Source organism: Petromyzon marinus, chromosome 49 (assembly GCF_048934315.1).
Source record: "Petromyzon marinus isolate PM22_M1 ecotype Great Lakes invasive population chromosome 49, UKy_Petmar_22M1.pri1.0, whole genome shotgun sequence".
NCBI lineage: Eukaryota > Metazoa > Chordata > Hyperoartia > Petromyzontiformes > Petromyzontidae > Petromyzon > Petromyzon marinus.
Genome location: NC_133715.1, coordinates 10,537,768 through 10,564,887, shown reverse-complemented (window position 1 = coordinate 10,564,887; position 27,120 = coordinate 10,537,768). Strand labels below are relative to the sequence as shown.

Here is a 27,120-nt window from a genome sequence, read left to right as displayed (position 1 = left end):
TGTTGTGTGTCTCTCTCTGTGTCTGTGTTGTTTCTCTCTGCTTGTGTGTCTGTGTGTCTCTCTCTGTGTGTCTGTTGTGTGTCTCTGTGTCTCTGTGTTGTCTCTCTCTGCTTGTGTGTGTCCGTGTTGTGTCTCTCTCTGTGTCTGTGTTGTTTCTCTCTGCTTGTGTGTCTGTGTGTGTCTCTCTCTGTGTGTCTGTTGTGTGTCTCTGTGTTGTCTCTCTGCTTGTGTGTGTGTCTGTGTTGTGTCTCTCTCTGTGTGTCTGTGTTGTCTCTGCTTGTGTGTCTGTGTGTGTCTCTCTCTGTGTGTCTGTTGTGTGTCTCTGTGTTGTCTCTCTGCTTGTGTGTGTGTCTGTGTTGTGTCTCTCTCTGTGTGTCTGTTGTGTGTCTCTGTGTTGTCTCTCTGCTTGTGTGTGTCTGTGTTGTGTCTCTCTCTGTGTGTCTGTGTTGTCTCTGCTTGTGTGTCTGTCTGTGTTGTGTCTCTCTCTGTGTGTCTGTGTTGTCTCTGCTTGTGTGTCTGTTGTGTGTCTCTGTGTCTCTGTGTTGTCTCTCTCTGCTTGTGTGTGTCTGTGTGTTGTCTCTCTCTCTGTGTCTGTGTTGTCTCTGCTTGTGTGTCTGTCTGTGTGTGTCTCCGTGTCTGTGCTTTCTCTCTCTCTCAAATTTAGTTCTACCTGATGACGGTTGCTTGTGTTGCAATCGAAACGTCGTACTCTATTATTTAATTTATTCAACGTTGATTTGTGTTTGTGCAATATTCTCGATTTATCATGCTACGCAGCACTTGCTTTTGCTGAGTTTTTCTGCTGTCGTTTTGGGTGAATCGGGTCACTCCTGCAAACGAGGCTCTAATCCTGGTCTCTTGCGGGGTTTTTTTTCACCCGAGTAAACACCAATACACTTTGTTTGATTTGTTAACTTCGGAGACCACAAAGAGACGCGAACAAAAACTCGCGGACTTCCAAAGCCGCTCAACAAAACATCCGGTTCCTCTTGAATCCTTTGGGGACCCGGTCCTGGGAACCGGATCCAAGCAGCACCGCGGTCGACTCGTGGAGTTGATTGATCGGCGCGCAGCGATGGATGTGGACGGAATCTTCCGCTCGTTCGCCGCGCAGAAGATGAAGGACATTCGGGAAGAGAAGTCCCAAAGGTGCTCCGCGCTGTTTGCCCGCACGAATCTCCCGCGCTAACCGCGAAAGTTGTATCGTTGTCGAAGCCGACTTCGGTTAGGCCGCTGCTAAGCGTCCGTCTCGCCTAGGCTACCCTGCCGGAAGAGGCGAGCCATGACCGGCGGAGCCTGCAGGGTGACCATGGGGGTGGCGGAGTCGGTCTATAATGTTTTGCTGCAGTAGACTTTCAGCATCAGGCATGATCATTCCACTGCTGGATGGAAGCCTCCCCAAGCCGTTGTGCCATCTCGCACGATCCTGCGATCTAACAAACCACATAGCACCCTCACCCGAGCGTATTTCTTTGCTCCGTCTCCTCGTTGAATGTGTTGACTAAATTATGTCATCCTGCTTATGGTTGCAGACTTTACAAATGTAATATATTTCATGGCTTGAAATGTAATTTTGATAGGTAATTGTGTTCTCTTTGCAGTTCTCATTTGGCTGCTGATGAAGGTGCGCAGGACGTTGCCGTGTCACGTGTGGACGACAACGCGGTTGCTCAGTGTTGCGTGAATCGCCCGTCTCCGACGACTGTGACAGGCGAGTTGAGCGGTGTGTTACACATCCATGTCACCCCCTCCTCAATCGGCAGCGTCATGTACATGTAGAGCCAGTTTGCTCCATCTCACGTTTCATATATCACGTTTACACGTTGGGGCGCCACGGTGGGGAGATGTTAACTTCCTCACTTGGTATAAAGGAGGTCGTGCTTTCGAGCCCAACCCTGACCTCCTGTGTATTTGGAATTTGTATGGTCTCTCTTGCCGTGGTCGCGTTGATTCTATTCCGGTTTTCCCCTCCACATTTAGAAACATGCCTTGAGAGTATTTGGCTGCTTTAAATTTCCACGGAATAAACTACTGAGCTGAGCTATCATTTGTGGCTGGGTCGCTTCTGATAAAGAGCTATATATCTCAGTGGGCCTTACCTGGTAAAATAAAAATAAGTTAATAGATTAAGTTTAGTTTACACATTTCCACAACCTAATAATTCGCATCAGCCATTGTCTATCCACTGATGAAGTTCTCCCAACACGATAAACATTCCTCCACTAATCTGCATTCGGTATCCCTTATAGCCATGTGTTCTACCAAAGACCAATTACATACGATGTGTAACAGTAAATAGTTTTCGGATTTAATTTGGCTCCTTGATCCATATTTTCTTTCTTTCTCTTAGTGTAGTTCCAATAATGTATCTCACCTTGCCTCTTTTCACATGTTTTTCTTGTTATATGCTGCCTGCGCATGAGTCGATTGAGCATTTCAACAATGCACACGCATGTTACATTTACAGTGAAGTAAACGTTATATAACACTGTTGATGATTCATGTTGATCAAATTCTAGTTCCTCTTTCAGGTGTGTACCGGTTCTGATTTATCCACTACAGGTGTATTTAACCAATAGTATGACCTACATGCAGTCCAATGCATTGCTTTGTATGATATTGCATTGAGTAAAGGACACATACTCGTTCATTTATCTATCTGTTGTGCACCCTCTAAAATTTTTGATTTAAAGCTTTCGTGACTGCAGTAATTCATATTCTTAGCTTTTTCGGTAAAGTCACGTTGAAGGGAAACAATAAAATAATAAAATATATAAAACAATAAAAATTCTCACGACGTTTCGACCATAACACAAACGGTCGTCATCAGGTGTGTCAGTTCGCATTAATTTATTTATTTTTAAACGGTGTTTGTATTTATTTATAATAAATGTCAGCGCCATGCGCAGCGATTTGGCAGTTTATTTAGAAGGACGAGTCCATCTATGTTCTGAAAAGAGGAGGGGGGAGACGAAAAATTAATGTATGCTGTCTGAAAGCCACTATAAGTGTGAACAAGACAGAGGTTCTTTGTAAGCCATCTGGCTACCATTTGAGATTCGTTCATGAGGCTATCCACATATACAAGCACAGAGACAACTTCAACCGAGAAGATGGATTCTGGCTTAGCAATCATTGGAAAGATTTGATAAACCATTTCAGGTCTTAATTGATTGTTCACGCTTATAGCGGCTTTCAGACAGCATACATTAATTTTTCGTCTCCCCCCTCCTCTTTTCAGAACATAGATGGACTAGTCCTTCTAAATAAACTGCCAAATCGCTGTGCGTGGCGCTGACGTTTTTTAATAAAAAAGTACACCGTTTTAAAATAAATAAATTAATGCGAACCGACACACCTGATGACGACCGTTTGTGTTATGGTCGAAACGTCGTGAGAATTTTTATTGTTTTATTAATATTTTATTATTTTTTGTTTCCCTTCAACGTGACTTTACCGAAAGAGCTAAGAATATACCCTCTAAAAGTTTATGAAAAACGTTGAATTTTCTTATTTTCTGAGACATTTGTAAATTACATGAAGCAACGGTTTAAGGTGCATGGCACTAATTCACAGAGCATCATTGCATGCTTTGGAGATGAGTTGGAAAAGATTTGTCTTTTTTTATTGTGTGTTTCAGGCAAAGAAGAAAGTGACATGTCCCAGAGAGAAGGTGATGGACAGCAGTTGTCATCAGACAATGAAGGCAACAATACACCAAAAAAACATAAAAAGAGCAAGTCCAAAAAGCACAAACAGAAACATCGTCATAAAAGTAAAAAAAATAGAAAGAAGTCGAATGGAAAGTCATCCTCAGAGGATGAAGAGAAATTGGATAAAAGGCGTAGTCAATCTCGATCGTCTTCCAAAATAAGTTTGGGTGAAGAAGTTGCATCTCATGCGAAGGAGAGAGGGGTTCTGCCCAGCTTATCAGTAGATGAGCCCATTGTGATTGTAACAGAGGAGTCTAAAATTAACAACATTCCATTGAAGAGTGTAACAATAGTGAATGATATTACAAAGGAAGATTCGTCTAGTTCTGTTCAAAATACTTCTGCAGAACTGGAGCCTTCCACAAGCAAGGCTGATAATGAGTGCAGTAAAATAGTATCTCTGGATGTTTCTTTGCAGTTACAATCAGACACAGAACCTGACAAATCACTGCAAAGCAGAAGCGTTTTTTCTCCGATCAGTGTGAAGCAAGCACAGTGCTTTGATAAGCATGCCGAGTCAGCATTATTCGGTGCAGGTGCAACTCAGGATATCCTTTCAACATTACCAGAGACAAAAATAGCAAAAGACAGTGTTCATTTAGAGAAAAGTAATTCTGTTGAACATACCTCAAATAGTAAAAGTGTGACAGCAAAATCTTCAGATGTAAAAACGAAAGAAGCAATTGCTGAACAAACAAAAATTGGGTTTCTTAAGACCGTTTTAACTGATGAACTTGAAACGCCCAAAGTGAAGGAAGCAATTGGTGCAAAGGAGAAGTTCTTAGGATCTCACATCTGTCCAGAACGTGAACGAATTCCAAATACAGACGTGACTGCTGAGACAAATACGGATGCTTCTGAACTTCAAGAAAACGAAATTGTTTCAGAAGAGCAAGTGAAAGATGTACTTTCTACATTGAAGATGGATGTGGAAAAAAAACGGTCTCGTTCTCCTGAGCACCGAAAAAGTTCTCCACGGCAAGCTGAGAGAGATGTAAGTTCATCACCAAGCACGTCAAACCATAAACAAAAATCTTGCTCTCCCTCTCACAGTGACAGGAGAAGGACCCGTTCTCGTTCACGTAGCAATAGGAAACTATTACGTGCGGAGTGTGGGGTTAAAAGGAAACACCATTCACGAGCAAACGATGAGAGAGAGGCTTCTCCAAATAGAATGGAAGTAAAAAAAACAAGAAGCACTGTGTGTGTTTCAGGCAAAGAAGAAAGTGATATGTCCCAGAGAGAAGGTGATGGACAGCAGTTGTCATCAGACAATGAAGGCAACAATGAACCCAGAAAACATAAAGATACCAAGTCCAAAAAGCACAAACAGAAACATCGTCACAAAAGTAAAAAAAATAGAAAGAAGTCGAAAGGAAAGTCATCTTCAGAGGATGAAGAGAAATTGGATAAAAGGCATAGTCAATCTCGATCGTCTTCCAAAAAAAGGTTGGGTGAAGAAGTTGCATCTCATGTGAAGGAGAGAGGAGTTCTGCCCAGCTTAACAGTAGATGAGCCCATTGTGATGGTAGCAGAGGAGTCTAAAATTAACAACATTCCTTTGAGTAGTGTAGCAATAGTGAATGATATTACAAAGGAAGATTCGTCTAGTTCTGTTCAAAATACTTCTGCAGAACTGGAGCCTTCCACAAACAAGGCTGATAATGAGTGCAGTAAAATAGTATCTCTGGATGTTTCTTTGCAGTTACAATCAGACACAGAACCTGACAAATCACTGCAAAGCAGAAGCGTTTTTTCTCCGATCAGCGTGAAGCAAGCACAGTGCTTTGATGAGCATGCCGAGTCAGCATTATGCGGTGCAGGTGCAACTCAGGATATCCTTGCAACATTGCCAGAGGCAAAAATAGCAAAAGACAGTGTTCATTTAGAGAAAAGTAATTCTGTTGAACATTCCTCAAATAGTAAAAGTGTGACATCTACATCTCCAGATGTCAAAACAAAAGAAGCAATTGCTGAACACACAAAAAATGCGTTTCTTAAGACCGTTTTAACTGATGAACTTGAAACGCCCAAAGTGAAGGAAGCAATTGGCGCAAAGGAGAAGCTCTTAGGATCTGACATCTGTCCAGAACGTGAACGAATTCCAAATACAGACGTGACTGCTGAGACAAATACGGATGCTTCTGAACTTAAAGAAAACGAAATTGTTTCAGAAGAGCAAGTGAAAGATGTACTTTCTACATTGAAGATGGATGTGGAAAAAAAACGGTCTCGTTCTCCTGAGCACCAAAAAAGTTATCCACGGCAAGCTGAGAGAGATGTAAGTTCATCACCAAGCACGTCAAACCAAAAACAAAAATCTTGCTCTCCCTCTCACAGTGACAGGAGAAGGACCCGTTCTCGTTCACGTAGCAATAGGAAACTATTACGTGCGGAGTGTGGGGTTAAAAGGAAACCCCATTCACGAGCAAATAATGAGAAAAAGGTTTCTCCAAATAGAATGACAAAATCTCGTGAAGATGCTAGAAAGCAGTCTCGTTCGAATTCACGCGATGAAAGTAGGAGGAGATCCCGCTCACATTCCCATGATGACAGAAATAATAAGTCTCGCTCACAATCTCGTAATCGGAAGAGGAAATCACGCTCACATTCAGATGATAGAAGTAAAAGATCTCGCTCGCGGTCTCGTGGTGATAGGAAGAGAAAGTCTCGCTCACGGTCTCACGATGATAGAAAGAAGAGGAGATCTTGCTCACTTTCCCGTGACAGGAGGCGGAGGAGGTCCCGCTCACAATCCCGTGATGATAAAAGAAAGAGGAGATATCGTTCACGATCTTGTGATGATAGACTAAAGAGGTCTCGTTCACGGTCCCGTGATAATAGGAGGAAGAAATCTCGCTCACGTTCTTTTGGTGATAGAAAAAAGAGGTCTCGGTCACGTTCCCGGGATGATCGAAGGAAGAGGTCTCGTTCACGTTCTCAAGACAACAGACGGAAGAGGTCTTTGTCTGATGGAAGAAGATCTCGTTCCCATGACAAGAGAAGGAGATCACGGTCTCATTCATCTGATGACCAAAGGAAGACATCATCCTCCTATGTTCGTAATGAGACTTGTCGCTCGCGTCATGAAGAAAGAAGGAAAAAATCTTCCTCCCGCGAAGACCGGAGGATTAAGTCATCTTCACGTGATAACAGACAGAAAAAATCTTGCTCCAGAACTCGTGATGGTAGAGGAAAAAAGGTAGCCTCTCCTCATGACAACAGAAGCAAAAGGTCCTCATCCCATTCTCATGACGAAAGCAAGAAGCGATCACGATCGCGCTCTCGTGAGAGGAAAAAGAGGTCTCGTTCCCGCTCTCGCGATGCCCAGTCGAAGCCATCGTCACCGCCACGCTCGCGAGACGGGGAAAAGAAGGCTTCGCGTGCAGATTTCAAGAAGTCGAGATCCCGCTCTGCCGATAGAAAGAAACCTGCCGGGAATGTATCCGAAGACAGATCCAAGTTGAGCCCTTTCTCACACAAAGACAAAAACAAGTGCCGCTCCAGGTCGCCAAATGTCGCTGGTCGAGGCGGCTCCCGCGAGAGGCGGCGGAGGTCCCGTTCAACTTCCCGGAAACGAAGAAATAACAAATCTCCACTGAAGCTGACCGAGTTAGGTAAGGTGCAGGTTTGTGGTGTGCGTTACATTAGTCTCCTGTAGCACATCGCCTTATACCATAATTGCACTGGGACGTTTATTTTAACATTTCCCAATTCATGTTGAAATTGTTAAAGCATTAACTCTGTCTATCTTTTCATCTGTTTGAGGCAAGGAGTTATGATAACTCCAGAAAGGTGGCCTTATGTAATAAGGGGTTATTATTAAGTTGTGTTGCTTTTAGAGAACAATTCTCAAGATGACTGGGAAAATGTATCACAAGGTTGGACAAAATTCATTAAAATAGCTCATCGTTAATTACATTTACTTCCTCAACCATGGTGTGACGTCATGCGGCATGGCTGATGACGTCGCATGCTGATGAGGCATGGGGAGCAAGGTAGAGAAACGGGACTAGGCAGGTGAGATTCCACTCAAGAACCTCCGGGAATGAATCTCCCTCAAAAATAATGATCTACCCTAAATCGAATCCGCAAGTATCACGGCAGATCCACTCACTACCTCCGCAAGTGGAAATTCAAAGAAGGCCCATCATGCAATTATGGGAACACAGACCAGGCCATTGACCTGCTAGGAGCGAAACGCCAAAAATGTGATCTAAACAGTCCACAGTAAATAATTGTACATATGTTGTACGTAGCCAACCAGTGCTAATCAGAGGTGCAGGGGAAGGACAACAAACGAAACACAAAAAGCAGTTATAAAGAAATGGGTTTTCAATCTAGATTTAATTTAGAATTAAAAGTGCATAGCTCCAGTGGCATCCTGATATTTGAAGGAAGAGCATTCCAGATGGCCGCAGAAGCGCACCTGAAAGTGCACGATGCAGTAACCGTCTTTGTTTGATGGTTAGCCAAAAGCTGCTGCAAGGATGACCGGAGTTTGCTTGGTGATTTATGCTCCTTGACGAGTTAAGCAGGGTATTGTGATTCATTTGTGGCAAGCACTTTGTGTGTAATGAGTCGCACTCATTACACACAAAGCCAATTTCTGGCTTACTAATCTGGACATAGACTTACAAGTTGCTATTTAGTCACCCAGTATAGTCACATATGTGTCTACTCCAGTCTACTACCAGTTATGCCGAAAAACATTGAGAAATTAACCCCTGTTTGTCCCCCACCATGTAGACAAGGCTCAGCTGCTGGAGATCGCCAAGGCGAATGCGTCGGTGGTGAACCCCAAGGTGAGCGTGAACGTGATGAACTCCATTGGCCCGGCTGCCGCACTCTTCCCGCTCATCCTGCAGCGGCAGCAGGCGGCCGCGGCGGCGGTGGCGGCAACGACCGCGGCGAGCGCCGTCGCCGGGACAACAGCTTCCGTTGCGCAGTTTCCAGTCACCACGACAACCTCGGTAACGGTGCCAGGGGCAGCTGGAATGACGACGACGCCGGCAGTGACAGCGCGGCAGCCGGACGTTGCCGGGGTGGACAAAATCAAGGCGGATGTGGCGGCTTCCACCAAGGGCTTCAAGATGACCGCCATCAACAATTTCACACAGGTGCTTGAGCGTGTAGTTAACACGCTGGACTTGCGATCCGGAGGTCACCGGATCCATCTCCCGACGCAGTGCTTCAAACAATGGGAACATTCAATCCGTTTCAAAGACATTGCGTATATTAACAGAGCATGTTGGTTTGCATGTTTACCACAAGCACGTGTGGTTAATGCGAACTTGATTCCTTACAAAAGGTTTCTATTTGGTGTTTGAACATCTTAACACCTGTTTTATTGCCAGAAAGGGTAAAACCTCTTCTTATTGTTTCATAATTGGAAAATTTCCGATATTCCTCCCACCTCTGTCCACTCAGCAGGATAAATAGGAACACCACAGATAATTGAAGGGCAGGTTGCGTTCAGTGGGGTAAAGTGTAGTTCAGTTTTCCTAACTCATTTTCAGAAGGGGGCCACTTTTGCCCATAAGACAAAAGTGTGAGGGCCGCCAAACATTTCAAACCGTTGGGTTTAATAGCACGATGATGGGGGGGTTGTTTTACATTTGTGGCCACCAGTGGCCCGCGGGCCTTGCAGTGAAGAACACTGCTGTAAGCTACTCCCACCCCTTCAAAGACCTTTGGCCACATGGGCCAAATACCTGCTGTAGGGGTGCTCTAGTAGAGCCCCTCTTACCAGCAGTGGCATAAGCAAGTAATTGCCGGGCTGCACCTTTAACTGTTTTTCAGTTGCGTCGACTATTCTATTGTTCAAGTTACAAAATAAAATGTGTATAAATGATTGAAAATATCGCTTTATCTTAGAGCCCAGACTCATTTTGCAACCAAATTTGATGGCCAGCATTGGCACCACGCAGTTTAAGAGTTCCACGTTTCTCTTTGCGTGTCTGGTTTGTGAACATGTTCCTCTGCAAGAACGTTTTGTTTATGCTCCTTGGTCCCGTCAGTTCTGCAAGCAGATAACTGAGAGCAAGGATGACGATGGGCCTGTGAACAAACCCGTGCGTTCGCATGACGAGAATGCAGGAGTAGAGGAGGCATTGAAGAAGGCTCCGTTCATACACCATCCCTTTAAACTGAACGAGCCCAAGCCCATCGCTTTCAGCTTAAATGTGAGTGGCGCTCAGCTGACCGAGCCTGCAAATGATGTTTTTTTAATTGTTTCATTGATTTATGTCATTGATGGTTATTGGTTTGCCGTTAATTACGGCTTTGGTAGTTGCAACCATTTCTCACAGTTTCTGAAAACTATGGAAAACTCACCAGATAGAAAGGCGCTTGCAAGCTGAAAATAATGATAATAACAACTCTACACAGAAAACATTTACCATTGTTTCTGAGCGTTTTGCAGAACGAACGTGTGAATCCTGGTTTTTATTGTTAATTTGGGTGGTCAGATCAAAAATATATATTTTTTTTAATCTCATCATGGTTTATTATGATCCTGAGTTGCCAGTGGTGCACAGGCACCAATAACAAAAAATCAACACATTAGGCTATAACACTGCCCTCAACAGGAAAAATTATATAACACGCAACGGTTTCACACAATGGCCCTTCTTCCTAGCAGAGAGATGGTTCGAGGTTTGCTGTTAAGAACTTGTTTGGCAATGTAATGGGTCATTTTAATGTATGCCTGGCACATGCATGGCATTGCAGACTTGCTGCGGTGCTGCCCAGGACTTTCAGAGACTGCTTAATGAAAGGTCTCACTTACACGACACAATTTGTCCACCATGTTGAGTAATGCCCGCAGGCAGAGGCAACGTGCGTGCGTGTGTGTGTGCGTGCGTGTGTGCAGTTCCTAACTGCACGCGTGTACAGAAAAAATAGAGGGAGGGAGTAAATAAATAAGTGCACGTTCAGTCACGTACAACTGTTAAAAAGGACAGCTGGCCGAAATTCATGCTTCATTAATGTCAGTGTATTGTAGTGTAGCATGGCTATGTTTCATGGTGATGAACAGCTGTACCAGAGTGAAATTTGACCCCACAATGAGAACAAAGTGCACGTTATCCTGCCTCGGCGATTACTCGTCATTTTGCCGCTGCAGCTGTCCTTTTACTAGAAAGCTGCTTTCAGTTTATTTTTTTAATGCAACATGTGGTCCTGGTGGCTCGGGAGACTAAGAATGGCAGTCCTGGACGAAAACTAACACCACTCAGATTCAACACATTATTTAACAACGCTGCCTTAAAGAGGTACTCATCTCTATTCTATGAAGGAGGGCCATTGCCCTGAAATGTTACCTGTTCTATAATTGTTCCTCTTTAAAGCAGCGTTTTTGACGGATGTGTTCACTTTTTTTTAATGTTTTCAGCTTACGTACTACACCAGTATCACAATTGTTTAACCACAGGTTCTTGGATCCAAAGGCGCATTCACATCTTAGCTTAACTTCAGTAGCACAATCGGACTTCATTTTATGGTAACAAATTTAGAAATGCATTTAAAAATGTTTTATCCCGACTAAGGCAGTGGTTCTCAACCTGTGGGATGGGCTCCTCCCCCCCAACCCCGATAGGCACGGATTCCTGTGAGAGGGGGCACAGGCTGCAACATGGATCCCGTGCAGAAGACATTTTGAATGTGCACGGAGAATGTTGGCACCACATTGTTACGACAAAACAGTTATCGCACGAGAAAATAATACACAGCATGAAGTTACACGAAACACACTAAAGCACAACGTGAAACAAATGCCTTTCTAACACTGTGTTAACTTGTGGTGTGGACTGGTGACCTCGTTGTGTACTGCATCCTTATTAATCTTGGCAGAGGGGAGGGTGTATGCGGGGACCAGTGGACTTGGGGTTGGGGGGGGGGGCATTCCATTGGGGTACCACGGTGGCGAGATGTTAACTACCTCGCCTGGTATACAGGAGCTCGTGGATTCGATCCCAACTCTGACACCTATTTATTTCGAGTTTGCGTGTTCTCCCCTTGGTTATGTGTTTTTTTCTCCGGCTCCTCCAGTTTTTTTATCCGCATTTAGAAACATGTTTTTAGAGTATTTGTCTTCTATACATTTCCATATGATAAGCCACTTCGTTGAGCTATCAATTGTGGCCAGGTCGCTTCTGAAAAAGAGCTGTACAGCTCTGGGCCTTACCTGGTAAAATAAAACTAAAAGTAGTTTTTTTATTTCAAAAAAGGTTGAGAACGAATGTACTAAGAGCACGGTCTAACCTATCGCACGTGGATATCCTATGCCGTCTCATTCCACGGCAGAACCTAATGGTGAAGCCGCTGCAGCTGAAGCCGCCACAGGCGACACTCTCCAAGGAGTTCCCCGTGTCGTCCGGCAACCAGCACCGGCAAAAGGAGCAAGAGAGCGTGTACGGGCAGTGGGTGCCCGTGGAGAAGTCCGGCACCGAAGAGATGGACGACAAAAACCAGGTCTTCCCGAAGCCCGTGGTGGGGGTAAGCCAGTCCGGTTCGGGGAAACCCGCAGTGTGTTCATCCTCCCCTGTGCCATGTGGCCGAGTCCGATGAAGGTGGTAAAGGTGCAGCCTTGTAACTGCTATACATGCTCACCCGTCATTCTTGGCAGTCGGTCCTCTTCGAGAGGAAGCTTTAGAGAGGCCATTTAGTGGGATTTATTGGTGTCTCGTGAGATTGTAATTTCCACCTAATCTGACAACACGATTGGAGCGATAGTGGCAGTGGTTATTGTACCCCGCTGTGAACCCGGCAATCTGAGTTCGATTTATGACCACGGATTACAACTCCTCTGGCTAGCGTGATGAAGTATGGTCAAACAACCCCCATGACTCGTACAACGTGGGGAGGCCCTCATGCAGCAGTGGATTGACAAAAGGGCTGTAAATTAACTATACAAAGTTTATGCAACATCCACCTTTTGCAGACTGCTGCTGGTTAATTATTGTCATCTCAATTGCACTTACATTTCCCAGTCTATTTAAGACCATCACTCTGAACCTCAATATTTTCTGGAGAAGGCCTAGTCGGTCAAAAGGCGTCCAGACATTACTTGGATGTGGGTCGTGACAATGTGACCGGTTTGTGCGTGCGTGCATGCTCTCAACACTCGTCCCGCAGAACATAGTGGACCTGGGTGCTGTCATCACGAAACGTGCCGTCGCCGTGCAGAGGCTGGCACAGAACCCCACTGACATGGAGGCAATGCTGCTCATAGCCCGCTCACAGAGACAGGTGAGCACATTTACAGCGCTCCATCGCCACGCGCGCACTGTACAATGCCAACGCAATACAGATCGAGTGTATAAAACGGTGACATGCGACCGTTCAACATGCATATATTTTTATTATTTTATTGTTTCCCTTCTACGTGACTTTACCGAAAGAACCAAGAATATGAATCCCTGCAGTCACGAAAACTTTAAATAGAAAAAATACATATGTGCATTGAGAAATAAAATCGAACAAAAATGTAAAGGTGTTTTTATATATATGTGTGTGGATGTAAACCCACCGTTGCATGTTTTGCTGTCTTTGCAGATTGAGTCTTGGGCTCAGGCCAGCACAGAGCCTGGCACCTTCACGGGGTCCACGGGGGTTCAGATTCTGTCTCCCCAGGAGCTCGCCAACACGGGGCAACAGGCCTGGCTCAAGAAGGTATTGGACCCAGGCGAGAGTCGCTCCGTTTTGCTGCTTTCACTGTAACGCGTTTCCTGCCCTTGCACAGGTGGAGAGCCAGGGTCAGGTACAAGGCGTGGGTGCCCCTTGGGCTTAATGGTCGGAGCAGAGTAAATGGAAGGTAATGATCTAGAAGCAGTGGGCGGAGATGAGTAGTAAGTGTCGTTTTTTAGGGCATTAGTGTTCCACCCGCTCCCATTAAACCGTCTTTTTCCGCAAATGGTCTAATAACAATACTCCTGGCATGTTTATGGCACCTTTAACGAAATTAAACGCTCTCATAGGCTGGTTTATTTTAGTCTAGGGGACCCCCCTATTGCAGCTGTCCCTGTGTGAACAGAGCACCGCCCTGCAATTGGGCATTAGTCTGCCAGTAGCAGGTGACGTTGATATTAGTCATTCCACTGATGTAGTTTGTGTGCGAAATTGTTTTAATTATAAAGCACACTGTTTCCTACTGATTGAAACATTACCTTCTGATCAGCTTCATTGCCACTTGACTGGTTATTGTATATTACAGTACATGAGTGATCGAATACGTTTATGAAAATTTCATTGAATTCACAACACCATATTATGCCCCGAAAATCATAATGCTTGAATTTGAATTTTTTTTTTTGCCATGTGGTGTTTGGCTTGCAGCTTTTGCAGTTGGCCTTGATTCCAAAACGTGCGGCCTATTAAATAATTTGTCAGCCAGAGCAGAAATTGGTGCCAAAATGCCACTGTACCTGAAAATTCTTCAGTAGTTACAATTAATTTATTTGTCCGATAAAAGTGAATAATTTTGTAGGGCGGCAGCCATGGTGCAGTGGTTAGCACGCTGCGCCCTGATCCCATTGACAGGTGCTCTATTCCTGGCCACTCCTAGCACCAGTGCCTGGCTCCACCAACCTGCACTGACCAGCGTGGTTCGGTACGGTCTAACAAACCCCCGTAAATAGACGTCATGCCTTTGTCCAGCAGTTGATTGTAAAAAAAGGCTTTAATATTATTATTATACGCTTTGTACACATCAGTATACATATAAACGCAGTTTGTGCTTATATGGATATTTAGGAATACATAGCAAAACAGATTTCCATTGAATATAACAGTTGTAAATTTATATTGCAAACTGTACGCGTGGATCATAAACCTGTAAGTCTGCGGACTTAGAGGGTTCTTTTCCTGTTAATATGCGCTCACTATTTCAATGGTTTGCACGGCAAAATAACGGCGATGGTTATCGACGTTTTAAATAAACACAGCATGATTTCGCCCTCCTCAGTTGATTCTGGCGAGTGTAATGTCTGGTCTAGCCCATTGACTAAGAGCACATGTTCAAGTTGATTTTGTTTAACCAGGTGAGAACTCCAGAGACCGGGATACATGCAGTCTCATCTTAATGTAGTTTTAAGGAGCGGTACATTTGTTAGGTGTCAAGATCTGAGGAAGTCTCCAAAGTGAAATATCAGTTGCTTTCATGGGAAAGTTTGGGCACTTATCAGAGAACACAATAATGTGTGATTGTGTTCAGAGGGGTAGAACTATCTATAGACAGCTTATACAGTATGTATATACGTACATCTATATATAAAACTATCCCGCAGTAGTATGAAAGTAAGATTTTCGATAAGTGAGCAATGAGCGAATATGACGAATGGTACTAATGAATTAATGTTTGGATAATGATCTCGTAACATAGACCCATGTAAATTGCTTAATTAGTTTTAACATTTAGATTGTATCATTCTATTTGTTATTTTTAGAAGGCTTCTTTAAAAAAACACATAAAAACAAGTGCTACTTTGAAACGTTTAAATAACAAGAAAATTCACAGAGATGTTATGCTATAATGAGCACGATTAAATCAAGTGTATTTGTTTAACCAGGTGGGAACTCAAGAGACATTGGGTTGAAACAATTAAAACTAAATACAGTACAGTTATGGATACGAGCACTTGCAAGCACTGCAAGTACACATTTGTTTATACTTCTCAAGGATGTTTGGGGCAAATTCTTTTGGGCAGGAGTTGCTCGTGAACAGCATGACAATTGGATGGATTGGGTGCAGTTTTCACATCAATGTAGATATTAAATTCTTGTGGGAGGACCTTTATCACTGAGGTGTCTGTTAGAGTTGTTAACGGCACCGCCTGTTGTATAACAGGATAATTTTGAAATATAAACCTGTATCTCAATTTACATGGGCCTATGACGCTGAGTTAATTATAAATGACTCGGCCATCCCGTGATCTGTGACGCAGACGTATAGGTGTATGGATGTGTGAGCAAGGGGTGAATTAATCCAAAGATAATATTAATAAACAACGAGCCATACCGGATGAATTTGAACATGTTATATTAGCCAGACGCAGACTGTCGGTGTTTTTGAGTGGCTCACTTTAATGGCAATGACTAGCTCTGCACAGCAGTAGGGCTTGCGCAAAGTCCAGCATGGCTGATTTATAATTGGTTTTTGGGTGAGGTCGTGTGGTCGTAATGTCGGAGCTGTGCACCCTACACCACCCAACTCAGCCAGATAAATCAAGTTGTCACCAGGACACAAATCTGCCAATTGATGGTTTTCTTTCAGCAAACCGTTTACGTTGAAAAGCAAGCACAATTTGACAGCACGGCCGTTTTTGTACTCGCGAGAGTTGAGTTTTAATTCATCGCCTGCTCTGTATGGATTTACGTGAACCAAAGATGACAGACAACCAGGAAGGCCTGTCAAACACCCACACAAACCTCTACTGTGGATCCAGGGACTTATGAGAACTCATTACGATTGCCGTAAGGAAAACCCAATCTATATTATGAAATGGTAAATGTAAAAATGTGTATTATGCTCTAGCGTTTGCCTTACATTGATTTAAATATGATTATTCACTATATGTATATTTCAATCACCAGAACATTTAAGAAGTAGACACGCAAGTACAGTAATGCCGTTCTACCTACAGGTCACATAGATGATATTAGTTCCGTCTTGATTAATTCCGCGCTATTCTGCTAAAATAAAGCAAGAGTTCTCATAAGGGCGATTTACATGACACACAAAAAGTTGATCATTGTGTAGTTGCTTTGTAAAACAGGAATGGAATGCACCGGATTGGGCAGTGCTCTACAGCCTGGTTAATCTACTCCAGTCCAGTGAATTCCACCTGTGATTTTACACTGCAGCCCAGTGCAGCTATGGGGATCTAGGTGTTGTGTAACTTGCCCTGATGTCTCCTGGTCAATTCTTGCAGTCAACCTTTCCCAGCAATGTTCATTCATGCTGGCAGTCGCCCACTACTCGACCCACTGTCATTTGGAGCTCCGGTGATGGGAACATTCAGCCAAGTAGGCAAAACGAAGTACCTTCATAGTCATCGTAGTCCATGGTCCAGATTATAATTCGGTACTGCAGGTTATGGAAAATTTGTATGGATACGAGTTTCTGTATATGGCTAATCAAATTTTGGTTACGAGATATCTTCAATCATCAGGTAGTATTATGCATTTCTGCATGTTTTGTCAAATCACAAGTACATTTGGTATTCGCACCATTCTTAAAGCACAGGGTTATCACAATGGCACTGTTTCACAGACGGAGTCTCGCAGTAGTTTTACGGTATGGGCAACGTTACAAATTTTGGCAAATTTGGACCACTTACGACAGCACACCTGGCCAGCTCTTTTTAACATAACGTCATGGAATTTTGTAATGTCCACTGCGAAATAGACGGGGCACGTATTTACGGTTAATGCACCTGTGGTATTAACCATGGCGGCTGTGGGCCTTGAACCACGAACCTCTGCAACAAGCGGCAGATGCTGTATCACCACTTCCGACCTGGGTTCTCTCCACCTCCCACAATGATTTGCTGCCTCTTCTTAGATACCAGTGTGCCAAGCGTCGAATACATCTTCCCGTCTTGTTCTGAGTCTTCCTGTTTTCTCTCTTCCGTGTGTCCATGTTCATTGCATAAGTGGGATATTGGCTATCCAAGAACAAAGACGGCCATTGTATCGCGCTTTCAGATGCGATTCTGCGGCTGCCTGGAACGCTCTTCCTTCCGATGTTCGGAAGCCACTGGAGCTATGCACTATTAAATCTAGATTGAAAACTAATTTCTTTACAACTTATTTTTGTCTTTAGTTCATTGTCCTTCCCCCACACCTCCGATTAGCACGGTTGGCTCCGTACAGTGCGAAATAACTTCTATATACATACATTCATAGGTGATAATTTACCAATATACTTTACCTACGTTTATTGCAGAATTCATATTTAATGGTGATTTAGAGATGTTTCGTACAACTCAAGTTTTCCATCATCTGAGGTGGTACCTTAAAAGGACAATATTTGCATCTGGGCCCATGGACTACGAGTAATTTGCAGCGGGTATTACATTCTACACATCATGGTCAAGCCGTACATTCTTGACGTAGAATCTAGTCGCGTGATTGGTTTTGTGGAGTGGAAATAGAAGCCCAAAATATCTTGCCGTGGAGTTTTTGTCCGTGGGTCCTGCTGGCTGTGTGAAGCTGCTGGGTTTGGATGAGTTCAAGTGTGGCAGAGCGGGCCAGGGAGCCGCACCACTCGGCAGCGTGTTGATGAGAGAACGAGGCAGGGGTGGCGTTTAACGAGCCTCGTTAACTCCACCCTACACTTGTTTGGACTCATCAGGAGTCCATTGTCATTAAAAAAAAACAGCCAATGGGTATGTTCGAAGACGTTACAGGAAAGATGCCGCACCGCGGTTCTTGTTTCAGCGTAAGTGTGGCGATCTGGATCAGCGTAACACTGTGTATTGTTAATGCAGTATTCATCCACAGTTGAAGAGTGACACGATAACTGTTAATTGCTAATTTAATTGCGGGCTGCTGCCGCCCCGACCTCGTTCTCTTGGGAGTCAAACAGCGAGAGCGGTGCTGCTCCGTGGGCCGCGGGTGTCGTGGGCCTCCTTGGCTGTCCGTGATCTTTGCCGTTGATGCGCAAACAGACGCACCGTAGTGAGACAGACAGCCTGCCTCACACGCACCAGCCAGTCGGAGGAGCCCAGAGGGAAGGAGCCCGGCCCAGCGGGAGGTGGCGGTTTGTATCGAGACTCCTGATTGGCCACCTTTGCCTATATGTCATTGGCGGAGGCAGAGGAGCAGCCAATCGGCACAGGTGTTTTTTACGTAGGGTGTTATAATTCCTTCCTGAGCGTTTGACATGTCCACAATTTGAGAATTTGTCGCATTCATTGTTAATTTTAATCGCCTTCACAACACTTAACTGAAGTGCCACAGTTGTGCTTTAATATCCCATGATTGCTACTTGTATATAAACAGTTGCAAGGCACCTATTGAAAGTTCTGCCAGTGCTGTGAACTTAAGAGGATAAAACACTGCAGCATTTTGGAGTGGAGTTGTATTATCGAGGACCACATGATTTATTTGGGGGTGAAAATATTAAACCATATAAAAGTAATAATCGGGGTGCCTTGTCATGCCATTTAAAGTCATCCTTGCACCACTGCCACAATTACAAATGTTTATTTAGCAGAGTACATTTAAATAGACCTTTTTTTTCCCAACACCTTCTTTCCTCTCAATTTGGTTAAAAAGGTGCATCCAACCTCTAACCCCTTCATCCTCCATTCTCAACGACTGTGCACAGATATGTATGTGTACGTGTATTTATTGCATTCAAGTTGCCTGCAATGTGCAATTTACACTAAAATTACTCGTCAGTTGCATGCACATGTGCTAAATGTGGCTGTTAATGTGAAAACGTGACTAGTCACAGGAAGCTAACCTGCTACATTGAGAGAATTCACTCGCTTGGCTGCACACCTTTACAAGCAGATTATCACTAAATTTTGATTTAAAGCTTTCGTGACTGCAGTAATTCATATTCTTAGCTCTTTCGGTAAAGTCACGTTGAAGGGAAACAATAAAATAATAAAATATGTATAAAACAATAAAAATTCTTACGACGTTTCGACCATAACACAAACGGTCGTCATCAGGTGTTTTATATATATTTTATTATTTTATTGTCTCCCTTCAACGTGACTTTACCAAAAGAGCTAAGAATACAGATTATCACTGTTTTTAATCGCCGTAGAATCCAATTTGTGGGTCACATCGATTTGGGAAACATTCCCGAGCGTATAGCGCTTGATACACATCGCAGTTCCATCAAAACTTTTTTGTTAATGTGGCACACAAACACACTTGGGCATTAACCTTATATCCTCACTAAAACACACCTAATGGAAATGGCACAGCAAAATTAAGAAAGTGATCTCGTGCCCTATTAGTATTTCTCTGTAATACCTGGACCGCTCGGACGTCGGGAATTATAGCACCCTGCACACCAGTGGGGTCTTGTGGCATTCATCATTCAATCCCGAGCATGTGTGTGTCACGGGGGAAGTGTCGATGCCGTTCGCGCTGTGACGATACCTCCAAAACGTTAGTCGCGTATCGCGCAACGCACAACGCCCCACACGTGCTTCCCTTTTAAGCGAGCGGTGTCGGTGGCCGATTTGATTCGACAGCTGCACCCAGAGCGGCTGCGTCCAGACGCAGCGCGGCAATCCACCGCCTCCCCCGGCGCACGACTCGCGAGCGGCACATTGCGGCCCCCGGCGAGGGGGCATGGCCACGGGAGGACACGACGCGGCGCTCGTAGTAACCGAAGAGTGGCCGCTACCAATTTGCGGGTGGCCGGTCGACGGCGAAACAAATGTAAGCGTGGGCCGCGCTCGCATACGAGGGCGGCGCTGTTGACGCGTCGCCGCAGAGCGGCGGCGTTTTAAAACGTCGAGCGATTGCGTCTCCGAGGGCAACATAGTCCCAGGCCCGTGGCCGTAGTGCGCTCACGAGCAGGCCCGGTCGTTATTGATCCCTGGACGGATTGACCCCTGCTCCCACCTTGCCCCGTTTCCCAGCCGCGCCTTCACGGACCCTGGCGTTTGACACGTCGTCGTGCGCGCGCTCCACCTCCCCGACCTTGCAGGATCAGTTCCTGAGGGCGGCGCCGGTGAACGGTGGCATCGGAGCTCAGCTGATGAGGAAGATGGGCTGGAGCGAGGGCAAGGGCCTGGGCAAGAACAGCAGCGGCCCCGTGGAGCCCATCATTATGGACTTCAAGACTGACCGCCGAGGCAAGGACAATAGCGCGTCCGGTGCCAAAGAGGAGGGCCCTTGGAGGTTGGGAAAGGGGAGGGGGTTATCAAGCAGGCAGGCAGAGCAAGTGGTGACGTATACCTGTGACCCAGTGTCTTGGAGGCAACGGTTGGTGGATCACCTAGACTCGTGAAACTCCAAAATGAGTGTTGAGCTGCAGGTCCCGTCGGGAGATAGCAGTATAGGTCGAGTGAGTTCATGAAGCCATCGGTGTAGACTTTTGAATCTGCTGTTGGCAGAGCAGCTTGGGCTAGATGCCTCTGTAAGAAGAGCTTCTTAGCACTTTGGGTTTTTGCAGCTTAAATCGCCCGCTACATGCACAACACTTTATAAAAATAATAATTGGACAAACAATACATATGCGGAGGTAGAGCGGTGTAAAATGAGAGTAAATGAATCACGAAAAGTCACTGTGCAATCAGTGGTTGGGTTGGTGATTTAGTTGTTTGTGTTTCAGGCTTGCTGGCGGATGGAGAGAAAGCTCAGAAGAAGTCTGGGCCCCTGACCATCATGAAAGACTTGTCTGGTCTGCACCTACCATTACACTTCACACAAAGACACAAGAAGCAAAGAGAATGAATACCACGTGCAGACTGCGAGATTGAACAAGCAAATGTTTTTTTTCTGCAAAAATGCCTAATTAGGGCTGTGAGTTTTTAGACAGTACTAATAATAACTGAAAATTACTTATTTGAATATTGTTTCATTACATTTGGATTTTCAAGCGTGTCACGTATGCATGATTGTGAGGATGTGGCTACCACCAGGCACGGGTGCTGCATCCTGTTGAGATAATCATGTTTTTTTACCCTAATATCAATTGTCTATACATAATGTTATTGTCTTTAATATTATATTATTATCAATGTCAATCCATCGTCGTCACTGCTGCGTGTGTGTGTAGGCAAGCACCCAGTGTCGGCCCTCATGGAGATCTGCACGAAGCGCAAGTGGATGGCACCTGACTTTATCGTCGTAAACGACAGTGGTCCCGACCACCGCAAAAACTTCCTTTTCAAGGTGCGCCTTGCATCTTGGTTCGGTGTTGATTTTCAAGGGCCTTCTATCTTTCTCTTTCGTATGGCTGATGCAGATGCAGAGCAACAACTCCAATTTCACATTTAGGTGGTCAAGCCAGATACGGAGTGCATCGCCGTGATGTATTTGTGGATCGGGCATTGCGTCGTTGTTCGGTCTGTTCTGGATGACCACAGTCGCGCACTGGAGAGTTTATTTTCAATTTTTGCATCAGGCATCTGCATCTGAGGGGGTTGTATAACTGAGCCACACTGGGGCCATGCTGAACCAGACTGGCGCAGCTCACGGAGAGCTAAGTCGTTTTTCCACTGCAGAGGCTGAGCCGTGCCGCATGTATGACGACAGTTATTCGCCCTGGCCCTTGCCCAAGCCAGGCCTGTGTGTTTCATGGTTTGATTCTGGCTCCGGTAGAAATCCACCCATACCATGCGTGACCCACGCTGGCACGGTCTCGGATTTACCGGTGGCAAAGGGTGATCGGGTTGTAATTTTATGTTTGTGAGTTTAAATTCAAGTCGTGGGTTGACTCTGCTCATGATCTCAAAGTGCTAGATTAAACGGGCACCACTGTGTGGGATGTGAATAGCTGGTTGTGCTCTGGCTCAACTGGCTACTCCCCAATAGAGATGTAGAATGTTTTACCACCGGCTCAGGGCCACTGGCAGAAATGAGTGCTGTCAGATGCTCAGTTAAAACTATAAAATTAAATAGTTTTTACTTTACCAGGTAAGGCTCAGAAGCGACCTGGTTGCAAATGATAGCTCAGCGAAGTGGCTTATGTGGAAATTTATAGCAGTCAAATGCTCCAGTTGACCACAGCGACACTTGGACTTTGTGACTGCTCAAAGGTAAAAGATTAGAAATGCCGCACTATGAAGGCATGAGAATCAGAGGCCAGGCGATCCACTGCCCCGCCATCGGTGGCTGCTCTCTTAGCCGCGAGGCTCCCTCACTAAGGAACTCCCTCACCAAGCAACTCCGCTCGGTCTTCTCTCTGCAGCCATTTCTCTCCTCAAATCCTCCCTCTTCGGCCGTGCTTTCGGGCTCGCTCAATTGCTTCCTTTTGTATGTATGTTGAACTTCTTTCGCACCCTACGTAGCCAAACCGCCACATACGTCTTGATCCCTCCAATCCTTCACACGTTATGCAATTCTGCGCCCTGAGACGCTTTGTTACGTTGCGTGCACGTTTGTTGGTTCTTGTTGCGTCAACAATAGTGCGTTCGTGCGGGTATCCCCGACAGGTGATCGTGAACGGCTGCGAGTACCAGCCCACCACGGCGAGCCCCAACAAAAAGCACGCCAAAGCGATGGCGGCCACCGTGGTGCTGCAATCCATGGGGCTCGTCCCGCGAAACAAGCCTGGGAGCTAGACGCTTCACGGCCACGCACACCACGACGCGCACACCACCACCCGCACACCGCCACCCGCACACCACCAGCACACCGCCACCTGCACACCACCACCCGCACACCACCACCCGCACACCACCACCCGCACAACACCACCCGCACACCGCCACCAGCACACCACCACCCGCACACCACCACCCGCACAACACCACCCGCACACCACCACCAGCACACCGCCACCCGCACACCACCACCCGCACACCGCCACCCGCACACCGCCACCCGCACACCGCCACCCGCACACCGCCACCCGCACACCACCACCCGCACACCGCCACCCGCACACCGCCACCCGCACCCCACCCGCACACCGCCACCCGCACTCGCACGGGGAGGGCGGCCCGCGACGCCTCCTGCATTCACGCCGTCGATGCCATTTTACTTCAGCCCTCGTTTCGGTTTTGTTATTCTAGCGCAGGGGTCGGCTATTTCAAGAGCCGCAGTGCACGTGAATGCGAGGCGGTGGTGGTCCTTAATGACGTCACGAAGCAGTCCTTGAAGAGCCGTCGCATGCGGAGCCGCAGGTTGCCGACCCCCGTTCTAGCAGCAGGGAATGATGACGGTGAAAACTGTGAACGTGAACCTCGTTTTTTGGGGGGTGGGGAAAGAAAAACAACGCCATGGTGTTAATATTGTTGTGTTCAGTGTTTTTGTATTTACTAAAATCATTACCACATTGTGGGTGATTCATCGAAGCCTTCGTAAAGGGGAGCGTGGCAGTCGGCTCAAGTCTGCCGATTTTTTTTAGTGGGTTTGAGGTAATGGGTAACCACGTTGTGGGAAGTTTACAATGCAATGGTTAGTCTACGGAGAAAATGGCTTCCACCTTAAAAATGTGGAATTTTCACCACTGGCTCAGTTCCAGCAATGGACCCGAGCACCACACGGCACTCTTGTTGAGTAAGTAGATTGCTTGGACTCGGTTTGTTAATTCGCAGAGCGACAATGTTTCGTCAAGTTGTAACACGCGTTGTTTCACTCCGTGGTATGCATTGGATGCCCAGTATTCGTGCCTGCACTTGCTCACACTCAGCCTTGCGTCTCCCTGCCTTGATACTGGCAGCAAATGAGCCAGGGGGGAGGGGGAGGTTGTACTTCACTTGATCTGTACTGCAAGTAATAACGGTGGCTGCCTGTAGCACAGGAAACAAGACGTTGTAATCGCGTGTCTTTCGGTGGGTCCACACCGAAGCGATGAGTTGAGCAACTTGTTTGCATGCAAGTGCATTGTTTTATACACAGATGTCTGAAACCACTTGCAAACAGTTGTGCAACGGCTTGCTCGCAGCAAAGACGGGACTCGTGAAATCGGTTTGCTCAGCGACTTGGTAGCGGCGTGTTTCATAACTTGCACAATTGCAAACCACCACTGTCTGTCACAATCCTGACCTGTGCGGGCGGCGAAGCGATACTGGAAAGGACATTGCCGGGCACTTTAGCCACCACGCGCCCAAGATGTATAAATCTAGATTAGATGTAGAGTTGTTTGGCAACTACTCTGCTCGGATGTGGACACGAATTCAAGAGCGGATTTGGTTGTGTAACTGATCGATCGCTCGGGTGTGAACCCGCTTTGATGTTGACGTCATGTTTATGATTACGCTTTTTGAGAGTGAGCGGATCGCAGAAGCGGCGTAATCGCTTGAACCACTCGTCGCTCACCGGTTCTGACTGTAGCCCCATGTGGCTGTCGAGTCGCGTGTGACCGCGTAGTCTCATTCTCGATTTTGCGGGATCCAGAATGGGACTACACAGTCACATGAAGAACCCACGTAATAAGTCCAGAAACAAGCCACAAATAATGGCGTATGACTCCTGAACACGTAAGAATGTGTGTAGAACTGTGTTCGCACCGTACGTAGCCAACCGTGCTAATTGGAGGAACTCGTGAATGGGGCTGTCAGCAACTCCGACAGACAACCATCTTTGGTCTTTCGGTAAAGCCACGAAGGAAAAATATTTTTGTTTACTACAAAAAAGTCTCGCCGAGTTTCATGACTTTTTGTAGGGGGGGGGGGATTTGGGGAATTGCCCCGTAAATTAAAATCGAGTCGTTTGTGGGAAATATTTAAAATGTGGATCGTGGCGCCGGCACGCAATGGCCGATTCGTGCAAATCACGTCACGTGATCTCTTTTTGTGACGTCCACTGTTAAGGAGACGGCGCGCTTGTTGTGCTGAACACGCTGGCAGTATGAATGAGGGCCGCCGGCTGGACTCGAACCGTGAAACCTCTGCAACAAGGCCAGACCGTGTCACCACATTCGATTCGCTTGAGTGCATGCTCCTCGTGCCTTAGCACGACGGCGTGGGTAACTATTGTCGCGATTACATCGATTTTTGTTTTGTTTTAAAGATCCAGCTTTGGAGACGTAAGATGTGCCAGGCTAACCACAGACTGTAAAAGGATCAGATTGTAAAAAAAAATCAACATTTCCTTTTGATAATTTACGTTCACTGTGGCTGGTGTCTAACAGATGCTCAATGCAAGGACATCATGTGACCATTTACCATTATTGCGTTGGATGTTCAGTGTTTGGTTCCTTCTGATGGCCCGTCAGGTCTGAACCCAAATAAAATGTTATTTTTAAATATCCCTGAACAACATTTTTAAACGGGCACAATTTATCGTGACGGGTTATAGAGGAAACCTTTTCATGTTTATAAGCTTATTAGACTGATCAGTTTGTGACGTAAGTAAAAAATATAACTTATGCTTCAGAAAGTGTATTTATTTGTATTGCTTTTTACTGATGGAACACAACTGTAAATATTAAAAACAATCAAACTTATAACTCTGTTATACAAACATGCACTCATTGTATTAAATATACAGTACTATCTGTACTACCCGGCTTCGCCCGGAACTTGGATTCACCACACCTGGCCGCCTTTGTCTCCCCAGTGGCGATGTTCACACACCACAGCAGTTACTCGTTTGAGGCTGAGTCGACCTAGGGGAGGCCCAGGGCCGGTTAAAATAATCGTCACCGGTGGTGGCCATGAGCGGGAATCGAACTCGGGTGGCCGGGTTCGTAGCGCAGCGTAGCGCTAACCACTACACTACAATGCGTTACCCCTCCACATGTGCGGGTCACGTGACAGATATAACGTCACAGCTCACTTGCCGTGCAAAAAATATATGCATTATTGACTGGTGTATAGTCTGGAAAGTAGCCACATGGCAAATTTTTAAGTTTGTTGCATGTCGGGAAGTACGCTAAACATTTTGAACAGACACATTCACAACTTTGCCTTTTATATATATGGAGATGTAGGGTACATGAGAGTATATTCTATCCTTGCATATGGCAATCTGTTCAGGAGCTAAATGCCAACGTTGAGGTCTGCCAGCAGTGAAAGGGCTTCAGGAGAGAGTTTGTGTAGTTTTGCTGCTCCTCCTCCTCCGCTGGAAGAGCGCAGACTCCAGTGGGTTTACGGCTTGGTCCACAGTTTGGGTTGCGTGGCCACAGCCGCACTGCTGTGGCTTGTCTTCAATCTTCCATTCATGAAGGAGTTGTGTGCATCGGCCTGTTGATGTTGTGATGCGGTTGATGGTTCCGCCAGTGTCTTCGAGGAATGCCAGACCAGGCGGTGCGCGATGTTTGGGTCTCGAATGAGGTGTTTATCCTGGACGCGTCCGCCTTGCTGTTCCACTCTGTTCGTGAGCGTTCTTCCGGATCTGGGTGAGATCCTAGAATGGTGGCAGCAGCAGCACGATCCCAGAAGGGGGGGGGGGGAACTTGAGATGGCGGCGAGGTTCATTGTTGGAGGTGTTGATTGATGGGTAGTTGAGATGATAAGCACTTATGTTGATCTTCTTTCTCACAGTAGTAGCCAACCGTGCTAATTGGAAGCGCGGAAGGCCATAAAACTACATACAAAAAGCAGTTCTAAATCCATAATATAGGTTTTTGGGGTTATATCGTGTAAATGTGTTGTTAAGCCCGGCACAGCTAATTAGTAACCGTAGCTCAGTCAGCCACCCCGCAAGGCCTAGCGCTGGGTAACAAGAGACGTGCGCTGCTGGCCGCAGCTCAATCCCTCCACTCGCCACGGTCGATGCGCCCCAGTTGGCGAGGATAAGTGTGTACGCCCGTGCACCCTTC

The 27,120-nt window shown here is 45.9% G+C and overlaps 1 protein-coding gene across 5 annotated transcripts; it reads left to right on the top strand.

The window, feature by feature from the left end:
• Positions 1-987: 987 nt before the first annotated feature.
• SON (SON DNA and RNA binding protein) lies at positions 988-25,806 on the top strand. Of its 5 annotated transcripts, none has more exons than XM_076074684.1 (12): positions 988-1,149; positions 1,602-1,711; positions 3,641-7,330; positions 8,463-8,833; positions 9,734-9,898; positions 12,018-12,209; positions 12,849-12,962; positions 13,269-13,385; positions 20,392-20,539; positions 21,019-21,087; positions 21,466-21,581; positions 22,844-25,806. In XM_076074684.1, the coding sequence occupies exons 1-12, from the start codon at positions 1,076-1,078 to the stop codon at positions 22,970-22,972; spliced, it is 5,295 nt and encodes a 1,764-aa protein (XP_075930799.1). In that variant the 5' UTR covers positions 988-1,075; the 3' UTR covers positions 22,973-25,806. The 5 variants fall into 5 exon arrangements, with proteins under 5 accessions (XP_075930799.1, XP_032828727.2, XP_032828726.2 ...); XM_032972836.2 differs by having other exon boundaries at positions 1,602-1,723; XM_032972835.2 differs by lacking the exons at positions 21,019-21,087; positions 21,466-21,581; positions 22,844-25,806 and adding an exon at positions 18,383-18,552 and having other exon boundaries at positions 1,602-1,723; positions 20,392-20,536.
• The last annotated feature ends 1,314 nt before the right edge of the window (positions 25,807-27,120 follow it).